The 15,297-nt window shown below is 38.1% G+C and overlaps 2 protein-coding genes across 2 annotated transcripts in view; one reads left to right on the forward strand and one right to left on the reverse strand.

Moving 5' to 3' along the window:
* Positions 1-4,772, reverse strand: part of herc3 (HECT and RLD domain containing E3 ubiquitin protein ligase 3) — a 44,680-nt gene extending 39,908 nt beyond the window's left edge. Inside the window, exon 1 of the mRNA XM_038713176.1 lies at positions 4,754-4,772. The gene's annotated coding sequence lies outside the window, so the exon portion shown is untranslated. The remainder of the gene's footprint in view (positions 1-4,753) is intronic.
* Positions 3,286-14,931, forward strand: ppm1k (protein phosphatase, Mg2+/Mn2+ dependent, 1K). The gene is made up of 7 exons (XM_038713178.1): positions 3,286-3,442; positions 5,698-6,174; positions 6,294-6,394; positions 8,276-8,441; positions 9,000-9,144; positions 9,828-9,962; positions 12,894-14,931. The coding sequence occupies exons 2-7, from the start codon at positions 5,702-5,704 to the stop codon at positions 13,023-13,025; spliced, it is 1,152 nt and encodes a 383-aa protein (XP_038569106.1). The 5' UTR covers positions 3,286-3,442; positions 5,698-5,701; the 3' UTR covers positions 13,026-14,931.
* The last annotated feature ends 366 nt before the right edge of the window (positions 14,932-15,297 follow it).

The raw sequence follows: 15,297 nt of genomic DNA on the forward strand, positions 1-15,297 counted from the left end.
TATTTTGGACCTGTACCTGTAGCCTACTGTCACTTTTTTGGAACGACTTTGCCCAATATATCTGCTGCAACGTTTTCAAAGTCTTTATGAATGAAATGCAACAAATACATACAAGCTATTCAGCACCCCAAAGCCTTAAAGATTCTTGATATATGTACATTTTTTAATTGCCTGAACTGCTGATTATATGTTTGTTTTCGTTTTGTTTTTTTGTTTACAACTTTGCCCCTGGTGTATATACAGTCTATGGTGTGTATATGTACTTTGTCATTGTACTGGAGTTAAAATAAAGAATAAAAGATACATTTTAACCTAAACATTTATCCTAAACATTTTCAGTGCAAACGTTTCTATTTTACAGTATCACCGCTTTTATTTTGATACCAACTGTTGCCAAATGGTGCCTATTTTTTTATTTCGAGGGGCTGCAAAGAAAAATTATAACCCCACAGATACAGAGAGTCTGTAAAGCAGTGATCATGTCATGATGAAGGGATGATTTGTAACAGACCTATTTGTTCAAAATGGACGAGTCAAGATATTTTTTCTTGAGGGAGAGGTCTGAACAATGCAGCTTCAATGCTTCTGGAAAGACAGTCCTGTAGCCAGAGGAAGCTTCTTTGGAGGGGCATCTGATTTCCCCAAGCAGCTAGAATTGATGCTCTTGGAGTCGACCAACATTCCACAGACCACAATCAACAACCTGATAAATTATGTGAAGGAGATGTGTTGCACTGCGTGAGGCAAATGGTGGTCCCACCAGATACTGACTGGTTTTCCGGACTCCGACAATGCAGTGAAACTGCACATTTTTGAATGGCCTTTCATTGTGGCCAGCCTAAGGCACACCTGTGCAATACCCATGCTGTCTGATCAGCATCTTGATACGCCACAGATGTGAGGTGGATGGATTATCTCGAAGGAGAAGTGCTCACTAACACAAATTCTGACAGATTTGTGAACAGTATATGAGAGAAATAATCCTTTTGTGTACATAGAGAAAGTCTTAGATATTTGAGTTCAGCTCATGATGAATGGGGGTAAAAACAAAAGTGTTGCGTTTATAATTTTGTTTAGCGTATATTGACATGTCTTTTTTGAAAGCATTTTTTCTTTACAGCATTTTCCCCACACTTTTTTTACAGTACTGTATACATATTGTTTGACAGATATCAGGGAGGAGTTAATGTGAATTGAATTTCATTTTGTTTTTGTGAGAGGCAGTTGCATTTTGATCCATTCGATTCAATGCGATGTGATTTTTAAATGTATGCATGCATTCCATTTGTAATTTAGCCAATAAACCACACCATTGTAGTTACACTTAATTACACTGTGAAAAAGACTTTCATCAAAACAACATGACAATATAACAGCATAGTTAAGAATTGTTGGCTACTTTAGCCATCATTATAACTACACTGACAGCACAGAGTCATGTGACAAAACCATATGGTTGAAAGCTGCATTTGAATTGTATTTTGCTCATGCTAGTGAGACTGACTGAATCCAGTCCAAAACTTCACGACAGATCAATGGGCCTGACAAGTTACCACAAGACACTAAACAAAATAGTATAGGAAACCATCTGGAATCATTAATATTAAAATATATCATATTTCATCACAGCGTTTAACAGTTTTACAATGCTGTGAGCTCTATGTGGGTTACTGAATGGTTAAATCAGATCAAACTAACTCCTTAGTAAGTTATGGTTGACACAAGACAATACGTCCACATTTGGACAGCATGCTTATTCAGACTTTGCTTGTGGAAAGCATGAAATGTACTAAATGGCCCCTTAAATACATTTGATAATTATTTCTGATCTAAAATAGTGCACTGGTCCCAGAGGAAATAAGAGGTGACTGGGCGCCAGAAGAACTAAGAACATAATGGTGTGTATAGAGAAGTAAATAAGTTTGGGGAAATTCACATAAATAATAACCTCTAACGCTACAGGGTCCTTCAATATCAAATGTTACTCTGACTGGCAGCAGGATACATCAGAATGGCACCTGCAGATAGTTTGTAAAACGTAATTTTCCCCATTTTCAAGGAGATAGAAAACCATGGAACCAAATAATTTTTACATTTATTTATTCTGTATTAATTTGTGTAGCCTATTATCTCCCTTTGCATCCACCCCACCTAATTCCCCAACTCATTTATCCTTGTAAATTTTCTTCATACATTTCTTTATGCATTTCTGCTTCATTATGCAATTGTGAGGGTGCTGTCATTGTAAATTTTAAAAATGTATCTTCTATGCCTTTATTTGTTTTATAACCTGTTCACACAACCACTTTTCATTTTCCTGTTTCTCTGGTTATTTGGAAGCAAAACGCCTTCAAGAAGGGGAGGGGCTTGGCGCTTGCCGCTGCTGATTGATGATTGGTGCATACAGCTGTCATTTATCGTTCCTTGGACCATTCGTCTTGGGGGCGTCAAAGTAGGCGTAAACGTTTCTAGCATGCTGATTGGCGTAGCACGTCCAGTGGTTTTTTAGCTTAGGAGGTGGGAGCAAGGAGAGGTGCTACACTGTTTACTTTCTTATCTCTTTTTGCACTGAATCATCCTTTATGAAAAGACAGGAGGTAATGTCGTCCCACAGTTCCTTGCGGCAGCAACATTTGAAACAACGCACTATTGTAGTTTTACTATGGCAGAGCCACATAAATGTAGAAAAAACGGGGCATCTATTTTATGCTCGTGCACAATCCAAAATTTATGGAAATCCTTGCCTGAGCTCCAAATCCATACATATAGATTTCAAATCTATCCAGTTAGGAGTCATCTTCTCTCATTGTGGAATGCACAAAAAACTTACTTAACATGTGTATAAAATGGTCAGCAGCCTTTTGCCAGGAAACTCTTGCCTATATACTTATGTCTGGATGTTATTTACTCTGGCCCCTTTGCTTAATTCCTTGTTTTTATTTAATTATCATTTATATAATGGCTCAACTATCTCTACTTGTATAATAATTTCAGGATGGTATATTAATTCAACGTTTCAATCCTGTTTGTTTGTTTTTGTATTTATTTTCAGCAATTTAGTTGTTACTTCCTATGATTAACTGCTGGTTAAATGTACATCACTATAAATATATGTAATTCTCTTTTGAACAGGAAACCTTCGATTTGTATTAGCAGTGAAGAGTTTTGGTCAGATGTCACTATTTCAGCCAACCCCTGCTGATGAATCGTCCTTCCCATCTTTCCTTCTCGTCATGATGTTTTCCATCGAGGTCGAAGTGTTTGGGACGTAGGACGTTGTTTCTATGAGTATTCGGCCGCAGCCCTTGTTTGATAACACAGTTGGGTGGATCCAAAACACGAGGACGAGGGGAGGACGAGGGGATTGTCATTCATTTTTTAGCGAGTTCGTTTCATGAAACCAATCGAGGATTAAAGCGTATCCACAAATCTAAAACAAAAGGTATGATTTATTGTTAACACACCTCTGAAAGGTCAATAGGATGGTCTTGTTAACTTGAACGTCTAGCTAATGCTAGCCACCTAGCTAGCTAGTAAGCTAAAGATAGCTGTCGTTATGTAGCTAGGTAGTTAATACTAACGTCGCTGTCAATACCGCTAACTTTAGTTTGTCCATTTGTTTTTTCGTAACTGCAGTAACTAGCTATATGTTATTTGCTATTGTTTTGTGTGAAACAAAGGTGTTACACCCCATTTGGCACTTGTGTTTTTATACTATCGAGATGCTGGCAGAAGCGAGCAGCAACCTTCTTGAATAGTTGCATCATCATTCGTGTAAGGTTGATCTTAACGTTACTTTAAGACCTTTCTGTCCAACAAGATTAACAAAATGTAGCGCCGCTGCTGATCGATGCATCGCGTCGACCGTGAAACGTTCGTGCATTATTATTTCCCGATTCTGTTCAAATGTTATGTAACGTTAACCTCAGCACTGTTTGCAAGCACAGGATTAAAACAGGGGGGTAACGTTAGATTTCATAATAATATGATTTTAATAATGATCAGTTGACAAATACACAGTGAGTATTTGCCATCATTAAGGTCAGCCCTTTCAGTTATATATATTTGTAATTAGCTCAAATGTATATGGAAATAATTGAGACTTGTCATGTCCTTTAGCTTCTTCTTTCCTGGGAATTAACTCTTGTGTTGGGTAAACAAGCCTTTCTAATCGAGCAGTCTTGGGGTAAAGTGAGGTGTGTCATAAACAGATTTTTTTTTTAATAATCCATCCTGTTCACAGGGCGTTATTGAAATAAAAATATAATTTGAACATGATTATTTGGGGTCATCTTTGAAAGATGTAAACAAATAACTATTATCTCTTTCCTCCGTTAATTGTTTGTTAAATGGCCATCACAATTTCCCAGGGAAAATTGTATTCAAATGTAGTTCGGTCACAGTTTGAAACCCAAAGATAATCAGTTTGTTATGTAATACAAAGAAAAGCATCACATCCTAATATCCAAGGCTGGAACCGGCGAATAAAAACATTATTAATTGTTTATCGAAACAGTTACTGATTACTCTTCTGTCAGTTTTTCTTCAACTGTTGATTGGTCGATTATGGCAAAAATCATAATCTCAATTATTCTGGTCAATATTGAGATCACGATTACTCAACACGGTTTATAGGGCTGACCTGTATGCTTTGAAGTGTCTAAATCAGGATTCAAATGCATCTTGGTTTTTTATCCCAAAATTCCAAAATAGCCTATGAAATAAGAAATAGTAATCCAACATTAAGACATACCTTTTTAATCCTGCATGGTGAAACTCCTTTGTTATATTTTTTGGTTACACACAGGTCCGAAATACACACACATGGAGAGATGTCAGAGCGAGGGGGCTGCCACTTAGTGTAGTTTGCTTAAGGCCACCTGAACTGATCAAAGTCCAGGTCCGTATCTGTCCACAGTCCGTATCTGTAGTCAAACCGGGAGTCGAACCGGCGAACCTCCGGTTTCCAAGCCAAGTCCTTATGGACTGTGCTGCTGCCCCTGCAATTTGCAACTTAGAGTGCAAAGAAGATGACTAGCAGTATTTCCCATAGGTTTGGGGCAGGCGGGGGGCACACACACGAAGCACAGATGTTGATTATCTTGTTTTCGTAGGCCTTATCATTTGAAGCAAATTTCGAAAACACAATTTGATTAATCGCCCAGCCCTAGTTTCAGCTTTACTCAAGACTTCTAATTAAGTCTTCTTCTACTCCCCTTTCGCCTGCTCCTGTTAGGGGTCACCATGGCAGATTATCTGTTTCCACCTCTTCCTGTCCTCTGCATCTTCCTCTCTCTCACCAAATCCATAAACCTCCTCTTTGGCCTTCCTCTTTTCCTCTTGCCTGGCAGCTCCATCATCAGTATTCTCTCCCCGTCTCTCCTCTGCACTGAATTTATTTCTTGGCCCCACCAATCCTTTCATAACTAAGTCACTATTTTAAACGATTAAAGGGTTTGCATCACATTAACCTGCTTCTGAATCTAAAGCATCTTAACCTGAAGCTTAATGATTTCTAGTTTGAAGAGACCTTTGACAAACAATAACACGGGGTTGATGGCAATAGCTGTAACATTTTAGACATTCAGGTATTGTGAGCCATTCCTGAACAAACAAAAAAGACTATTGTAAAGTTCATTTAAATTCTGCATCCAGTCTAACTAACTGATTTTTCTTTTCTACGGCTTGTGCTGTCAGGGTGATGTCAGCAGCCTCTCTCATGCGCCTGGCAAGGTGCAGTGGTCCTCATGTGGGATGCAGTGGTCTTTTACAGAAAGCCCTTGTCTACCCACTCACATTCCAGCAGGACAGCCACCTCCAGTTCACAATCTCGCGGAGACAAATTTACACTCCTTCAAGACGACGGCACAGCAACACACGCTTTGATCCTGACAGCAGTGGCCGCCCCACTACTTGGGATTCATTTGGCATCTGGGACAATCGTATTGATGAGCCCATCCTGCTGCCTCCCAGCATTCGCTACGGGAAGCCCATCCCTAAAGTCAGCTTATCGAGGGTAGGCTGTGCCTCGCTCATTGGTCAACGCAAAGGGAACGAAGACCGCTTCCAGGTCTCCCAGATAACTGACAACATCCTCTACTTTGCTGTGTTTGATGGGCATGGCGGGCCAGAAGCAGCTGACTTTTGTGAAAAATACATGGAGAAATTCATCAAGTGAGGAAATTATTTGACTGATAAACAATTTTAATGTCTGAAAATGTTGCCAAAAAAAAGTCAGCCCATCGATGTTGCTGAAATTCTTATCAATGTAGTGTTTTTGGTTGTTGTTTCAGGGATCTTGTGGCAAAGGAGTCCAATCTGGAACTGGTTTTGACGAAGGCCTTCCTTGAAGTAGACAAAGCTCTTCAAAAGGACTTGCACTTCTCCCCAAATGGTAGGTTCATTCATATTACATGTACAAAGATATACTTTGTATATGCATACACACGTAAATATGTAATGACACATGTTTCTTCTCTCTTCAAAACCTTACTTATCTACTTAGGCTTTGAAGCCTTGGATTTCCCAACTGACATGACCTGAGCACTTTTGGTTAGAGGTCTGTCGTTTAACCCAAAGTTGCTTAATAACTGATGAAAAATTAACCAGCTACAACTAGAGCAAACACTAGTGTTTCACTGCTTCCAGTACTGCATGTACTTATACAGAAAGGTGACAAATTAAAGAAAAATGTGTGGATAAACATAGTAAATGTTGATCCTTCCATGTAGGACAAGAGGTGTCACTGAATGATTTTTGATGAGTGTAATAATAAAGTGAATTATATGCTACCATTAGTCACCAGATCTCAGTCCAGTTAAACGCCTGTAGAGTCTATGCCAACAAACTTCGAAGCTATTCTAAAGGCTTGTGGTACAAAACACACTTAATGTTGTTTTTTTCCTTTAATTTGTCACCCATCTTTTGATATCATGGGCATTGAAATTGATATTAGGGGTAATTTGAGCATCCCTCAAACAAATTACTGCAAAACATTTCTCATTATATCATTACATCTCTCACTATATATTTGCCCTTGTTATGTGGAAACTTTTCAAATTAGCTTGACTTCTTTTTCAGAGGGCATTATGTCTGATTAAGGTTATCTGTTGATATAAAAGCTAGTATACCTGTTATGTGGCCATACATCGGTCACACTGTGTGAAATGTCCCAATATGCCTGTGTGTGTGTGTGCATGTTATCTACGGCAGCTGCTGACCCAGCTAAGAGCTGGAGGTCCTTGGCACCAATGTGGATGACGAGAGGCTAGATTTTGAAGGAGAGTCCAGCGGGTCCTAAATCCTGGACTACTGGAAGGTTCCCTATCTTTCTCTCACTCCTCTCTTTCTCGCGCTCTCCCTTTTCTTTTCTTCTCTCACCAATTGTATGCAAAGCTTCTTGTGAGACAGTGCTTCAGTTTGACAAGTTGTATGAGATGTATGTTGTCAGTGACAGATGAGTGAGAGGCAGCATGTTCAATATGTAGATTAGGCACACATACAAATGCACATCTTAAATCTTATCTCCACTTAGTCATCACATTTATTTCTTTGGAAATAGAAAGGTCTAATGCAGGCTTACTAGTGTGAGCAGATAAGTCCACTTAATGACGTTCTTTCAAATTTGTTTTCCCTAAATGAACTAAAGTTTAGTTTAGTTTGTGTGTAGTAAAATATCCGCTGTGCAAACACTGTTTGCCAAACACATAAAGTTGTCTGGAACACTGTTAAAATAACATCTTAGTTTTTGCCTGCATTAATATGAGTTGTTAATAACCAAGGACAAAGTAATTAAATCTGATTTCACTTTTCAGACTAGCTGTGAATTTATCACATTTGTAACTATAAACGCATGCAAAACCATATATGTAAAATAAATCTCCCCTCTCCTGAAATATTCAGAAAAGTTGTTTTCTTTTAAGATGAGTTTATGTGTTGCTTTTTGAATATCAACATCAGGACTGGACACTGATAAGTGTTGTGTCAGTTAACATTTATTATTTCTAGGTTGAGCCTTAGACTTAACTCTGCTCAAAAAAATTTGCTCTGGACCTTAACTCTGTGCTGAAACAGTTCGACCTGCATGTGTGACTGCCTCCTCAATAGTTGACTGTGTTATCTCTAGTTTTCTGTAAGTCCAATTCCCACCCACGTGTTCGTGTTTTAGTGTGTGAATGCGAGAGTGTAAGAAACACCATGTGGTTGTAGTTACTTTTTGTTTGGACCTTTTTTATGGCACGATCCACCTCTGATGTTTCCTTTTATGTCTCTGTAGCCCCCGGGATGAATGCAGGAACCACCGCCACTGTGGCCCTGCTGAGGGACAGCATTGAGCTGGTGGTGGGAAGTGTTGGTGACAGCCGCGCCATGCTGTGCCGCAAGGGCAAAGCCCTTAAACTTACCATCGACCACACTCCTGAAAGGAAGGATGAGAAAGAGAGGTACAAAGATGTTGTCAGTATGCAACATTTATCAGTTTAGACAAAGTACTCAGAAATTACACCTTTTATTTTTCTTATTAGTACATTGTTAGTTAGTACACAATATTTATTTGAATGGAAGAAGTCATGTTGCGACTGACTTCAACCCTGGGGACAGCTGCAGAATGAAAAATAAAATAAAATGAATATAATTAACTTCACTTCCTTTTGCTTTTGTCTCAGTAAGTAAGTAAAATGTTGGTGTAGTAACTCAAATAAATGCACCAAACACTGACATTTTAAACTATTTCGACACGTTTGAATACGGGACGGCATCGCCGTTTTCCCTGTTGAGTAAAACCCAGCAAATCAGAATTTTTCCTCAGTGTTCTAAAGAATCCCATTATTGGGGGATGAGTCAAATAGCTTCGAAACACATTTAACAGTGGTATTGTCAGTGCTGATGAAGTTGTATCTGCAGTATTGAGAAGGATATTGTTATTATTATGGTAAAAATCGCTCTTTTTCTCTAAACCGAAGTTTTTATTTTGTACATTCCTCCCTCTGCTCCCTCTGAAGGATAAAGAGAAGTGGAGGTTTTATCACCTGGAATAGTCTGGGACAGCCAAACGTGAACGGCAGGTTGGCCATGACACGCAGCATTGGAGATTTTGACCTGAAGAACATGGGGGTCATTGCTGAGCCTGAGACCAAGAGAATATCTGTAAGTTTATAAAAGAGCCATTTGTCACTGGGTGTTTCAGGCTAATTTATACAGGATTTTGACCGTATTCTAATCTAAATATTTTGCCAGCATTTAAGAGACTGCGCAGTGAAAAATTCAGCTTCTCAACCCAACAAATGCATGAAAAAGTGAAAAAGTGAATAATCTATGTACAACAGCATAATATCAACACAGGCTTGTAAGAACAGGTGTATTAAGCAAGCACTCTGGCCTCCATGAGCCAGTACACATTTTTCTCCCCCTTATCTGTTTGTATGCAGCTCCTATTTATAATTGTGCAACTATTACAGTCTGCCCCTCTTGATATTTGGGTGCACATTTTACCTCCATCCTAAATGTGGTAACGTAAACATTTTACAATTAATATTGCACATCGGGTTATATTTTTGAATTGATGTTCCCCAATCTGCTAGCATATTAATCTGAATAACCAGCAATGGACGTTTTCACTTGCCTCAACTTGTAAATATGTCTATAAAGACACTGTATATTAAGCTATTATTTTAGGATTTGATTTTTCTCTGCTTTTACATCAACACAGTTTCTCCTTTCAGGTTTTGTTGAATGTCTTATCTCTTATAAATACAAAGTAATAATTCAGTGCTACTTGGTGGAAAAATAGTTTTCAAAATGTTGCTTATTATGGCTTTCCCTTTCTTCAGTTGCACCATGCCCACGACTCCTTCCTGGCGCTAACTACAGACGGCGTTAACTTCATTATGAACAGCCAGGAGATCTGCAATGTCATCAACCAGTGCCACGACCCCAAGGAGGCAGCTCAGAGAATATCTGACCAGGTGAGACGGTCACACTTGGCTTTTCATATGCCCATTGTAAAAAAAACACATGCCTCACTGATGGCACAAGGAGGCTGTTTATTTGAAGGCAACTTCAAGTTGTGGCAGCTTGACATATTTATTGAAATGAATGCCTACGTGTTGTGTAACTTTGGATTTGCCTTCATTCACACTCACTAGTTTATGGAGGGATTAACTTGTAGCGTGTACACTAATGGAAGTTTTTCAGAAAGTACTTCATGTTTATCTCATGTTTGGAGATATCCTACACCAAAACTGTATTGTCTATTAGCACTCTGCTCTCTACTGCATGAATTCACACCACTCATTTTCTCCTTAAAGGTTAAAGGTGCTTTCAGACAGTGAGTGGTTGAAAAATAGTCTCCAGCAAATTTAGCACCAGCCAAATGCTGGTAAAATATGCAAGTGGCTGGTGGATGTCCTTCTCTCTCCAGCCTAAAAAAGCAATTACAGTTTGAATGTTCACTAGCTATCTGGCTGGTGGTCAAAAAAGTTAATTTTGTACCGTGAATGGACCATTTTCTCCTATTTGAGAGATCTTTGCTAAAAATCTACAGTACCAAGCTTGTTTTGGCCTTTTAAAAGTAATTAAAGCACATATTTATGACCTGTTTTTAAGATTTACGTCTTCAATAGGTATCAGTGGACTTGGGCTTGAGTCTCAAAAACACTGTAGGCAAGACAGAAAATATTGACAGGCAGACTTGTACATTTTGATTTTGTTCTTTTTAATGCAGACTTGTTGACAATTAGAAAAATGTATTGGATGCTTTAACTGTATGTTGTGTATTGGATGTTACAAATATATGTATTGCTAGGTATAAACACCTGCCTTAGCCTGAATATTTCCCATGTAGCCTGATTTTAAATGGAAATATATATAAAAAAAAGAGCATGTAAATGGAGATCTTTGCATTATAGTTGTTATGAATTCCTCACGTCAAGGAGACTGTAGATTATTTTGTGTTTACACAGGTGCTGGTCATATAATTAATTTAGAAAAAAAGAATATCATCAAAAAGTTGTTTTATTTCAGTAATTCCATTCAAAAAGTGAAACTTGGATATTATATTCATTCATTACACACAGACTGCTATATTTCAATTGTTTATTTCATTTAATTGTGATGATTAAAACTGACAACTAATGAAAACCCCAAATTCAGTATCTCCGAAAATTAGAATATGACTTAAGACCAATACAAAAAAATTATTTTTAGAAATGTTGGCCAACTGAAAAGTATGAACATGAAAAGTATGAGCATGTACAGCACTCAATACTTAGTTGGGGCTCCTTTTGCCTGAATTACTGCAGCAATGCGGCGTGGCATGGAGTCGATCAGTCTGTGGCACTGCTCAGGTGTTATGAGAGCCCAGGTTGCTCTGATAGTGGCCTTCAGCTCTTCTGCATTGTTGGGTCTGGCGTATCGCATCTTCCTCTTCACAATAGCCCATAGATTTTCTATAGGGTTAAGGTCAGGCGAGTTTGCTGGCCAATTAAGAACAGGGATACCATGGTCCTTAAACCAGGTACTGGTAGCTTTGGCACTGTGTGCAGGTGCCAAGTCCTGTTGGTCAGCAGCAGGAAACATGAAGTGCTCTAAAACTTCCTGGTAGACGGCTACGTTGACCTTGGACCTCAGAAAACACAGTGGACCAACACCAGCAGATGACATGGCACCCCAAACCATTACTGACTGTGGAAACTTTATACTGGACTTCAAGCAACGTGGATTCTGTGCCTCTCCTCTCTTCCTCCAGACTCTGGGACCTTGATTTCCAAAGGAAATGCAAAATTTACTTTCATCAGAGAACATAACTTTGGACCACTCAGCAGCAGTCCAGTCCTTTTTGTCTTTAGCCCAGGCGAGACGGTTCTGACGCTGTGTCTTGTTCAAGAGTGGCTTGACACAAGGAATGCAACAGCTGAAACCCATGTCTTGCATACATCTGTGCGTGGTGGTTCTTGAAGCACTGACTCCAGCTGCAGTCCACTCTTTATGAATCTCCCCCACATTTTTGAATGGGTTTTGTTTCACAATCCTCTCCAGGTTGCGGTTATCCCTATTGCTTGTACACTTTTGTTCTACCACATCTTTTCCTTCCCTTCGCCTCTCTATTAATGTGCTTGGACACAGAGCTCTGTGAACAGCAAGCCTCTTTAGCAATGACCTTTTGTGTCTTGCCCTCCTTGTGCAAGGTGTCAATGGACAGCTGTCAAGTCAGCAGTCTTCCCCATGATTGTGTAGCCTACAGAACTAGACTGAGAGACCATTTAAAGGCCTTTACAGGTGTTTTGAGTAAATTAGCTGATTAGAGTGTGGCACCAGGTGTCTTCAATATTGAACCTTTTCACAATATTCTAATTTTCTGAGATGCTGATTTTGGGGTTTTCATTAGTTGTCAGTTATAATCATCAAAATTAAAAGGAATGAACACTTGAAATATATCAGTCTGTGTGGAATGAATGTATACATTATACAAGTTTCACTTTTTGAATGGAATTACTGAAATAAATCAACTTTTTGATGATATTCTAATTATATGACCAGCACCTGTATAGTCGCCATGCTACGTCAATTACATACATCAGTTATGTAATTTATGCATTATAAAACCTGGAGATAAATAATTAGTGATTAACAGCTCACCCACCATAAGAGATAGTGGGTATTCAAGAGCTGTGATATTCATGTACATTGTCTTTGTATCAATACTTAGTGTATGACTGCATGTAATTATCTTAGGAGCCCTGTCGCAGCCAATATTACCCAGCTACTGAAAAAACCTAACAATGGCCTTACAGCATTAGGTCACATTATGTCTGAGACAGCTGTTCAACCAAAAATATAGCCAGTAAGCAGATGTTTACCCAAATGTTAATGTTTACTGAATTTCTCTTCTCTCTCAGGCTCTTCAGTATGGCTCCGAGGACAACAGCACAATCATCGTGGTGCCCTTTGGTGCTTGGGGAAAGCACCAGAGTTCGGACACAAGTTTCTCTTTCAGCAGAAGTTTTGTGTCCAGCGGTCGCTGGGCGTAGTCCGCAGGATGTTGGATGAAAAGGTTTGGTCTGTGGACCTAATTAATGTGTGCAATACAATCGAACAACAGTGCCCTTGCGGAAACATTATAAAGAGTGCAGCCTGCCCAAACAATAATACCTAAGGGTTACAATGTGTTATTTTAGAGTAGCATGATATTTATTACCCTCTGTGAAGAAAGTGGCAGTGAATTCATGACTTGCACTTAATTAATTTAATTCACTTAAAACATCCTCTTTGTACAAGGTTTTATCTACTAGTAAGCCAACGACCCTACAGGTGCTAGAAGCTGAGAAGTGTTTGAATGGCAGACAGGAAGTCACGGTGACATGCAAGTCGTAACTTAACAAATATGTAGCCCGCTCTGCATAAGCTAAGATTTAAAGGCTAGTATTTCTCACTGTCTGCCATTCAGATATACATTTTTTTTTTTTTATCTTTAGCTGTTCAAAATGCCCAAATGTGCATTTTTTAAATGGTGGTTAACTTATCTTGGATGATTTGCATTTTCAAAAAACATATGCATCTGAATTTGACCCATTTTGAAACCATTTCTCAGTGTTAATGGATTAAATGCATAGAAGAAAGTGGGGAAAATACAAAATAATTGAACTGTATTCATTTGTCAATTGATTGAAACATTGTATGAGAATACAAAATCTACTAAAATTTACAAATAACATCACTACTACTGAAGCAAGTATCAGTAGCAAAATAAGTCTATGAGTAGGTCTCCTTTTCAAATTGTGCATCTAAATTAGACTACGGAATTATAAAAAATATCAGCTCTGAAAATGCTTTGGTCCTGATTTTCCCCGTGAATAACAAACAAACACATTGTTTTGTGGGTTTTATTTGTACTTAAAATAGCTACTAAAGCACCAATAAAAAAACGTTGATACCGAATTGTACAATCTTGATGGTTTGGGAGAACTGAACTAAACCCTGAATGTTCTGTGAACTAGTATGAATGGAGATGATTACTGCTGTTTGCATGAGTGGCTGACATTTCTAAAAATACGGGGGATATTAAGATAAGATATTGAAGTTTCGAGCTTGTATACTGATGTGAAACCAGTCTTGTTAGGGCACCAAGAAGTGTCCAGGGAAAAGAAATGTCCATTTTATGTTTTGTATATAATTCTATTTATGTACATCTGGAAAACTGTTCTCTGTTACATTTACTCAAAACTTCTCTAAAGAGCATCTCTCATATCAGAATATTTTATACATGCAGGACCTTTGCCTAGGTGCTTGTATTGTGAAAAGCTACATTATTTTGATTGTAACTTGGTTACAATCAAAATAATATCAAAAAGTCCTTATTTACACTTCTTATGTGTCAGTCAGAAATAGAAAAGCACACTTAATGCAACACTAAATAATTGTTCAGCTAAGAGCCATGTATGACAATGTGAATGTTTGCTTAAATGCCCTCCATGACTGAAGAATACAATCAAACCATGTAGGGTAATTAAGTTGTATACATTGTCTTGACTGACCTACTGTGAGTGGATACATTTCCAGTGTAAGGCAGACTTGCACCATTAGATCGACTTTACAGGTTTTTTGTTCACTGTTGATCTTTTGTTTTGTGGTTGTTAAAGCAAATCACAAATGCAGCACTTCATATTTATCAGCATTGTTCTGTCTGTGCAGCCATCAGTTTTTCCTTTTATAAAATGTTTTGTAAATACTGTTTTCCCCCCTTCATTCATATATTGAATGAAACTCTGATTATTATAACAACTTTGTCTTTATAATGAACTCCTCCTCCTCTTCCTTTCAAGCCTCCTCATGTAAAGGTTATATATCAGTTTTATTTACTGTATTTTGTTTCACTGCTTTTCAAATATAATCACTGTAGCTGTGTACTCTTTTCTGGGACCTAAATGTGACTGTTTCAACAACACTCTGTTCGTAATGTATTTTTGGTCTGAATGGCTTGTGAATTAAAAAACAAACATAAAAAATATGTTTGTTTAATTATTTTTGAGGTAATTTGTGAAACGGCAATTTAAACATTTCATTGTTACAGTTCATAATGTAAATGTTTTATATTTTATGTAGAGTCAATACTACTTCAATTTCAGTCAATACAATTTGCCACTTGTACATTTAATCTGAGAATATAGAGAAATGTTTGATGATGACTTTATAGTTAGTAAATACATTTACTGATGAATGGAGCCTTACCCACACTGTTTTGAGTCTGACACCAATATCAATGTTTGGGAGTTAAACCATTTGATAACACCATAACTGCAGTCT

The sequence above is a fragment of the Micropterus salmoides genome, unplaced genomic scaffold, assembly GCF_014851395.1.
Source record: "Micropterus salmoides isolate LMB-PRFRI ecotype aquatic unplaced genomic scaffold, ASM1485139v1 Ms_hic_scaffold_12, whole genome shotgun sequence".
Taxonomy (NCBI): Eukaryota; Metazoa; Chordata; class Actinopteri; order Centrarchiformes; family Centrarchidae; genus Micropterus; species Micropterus salmoides.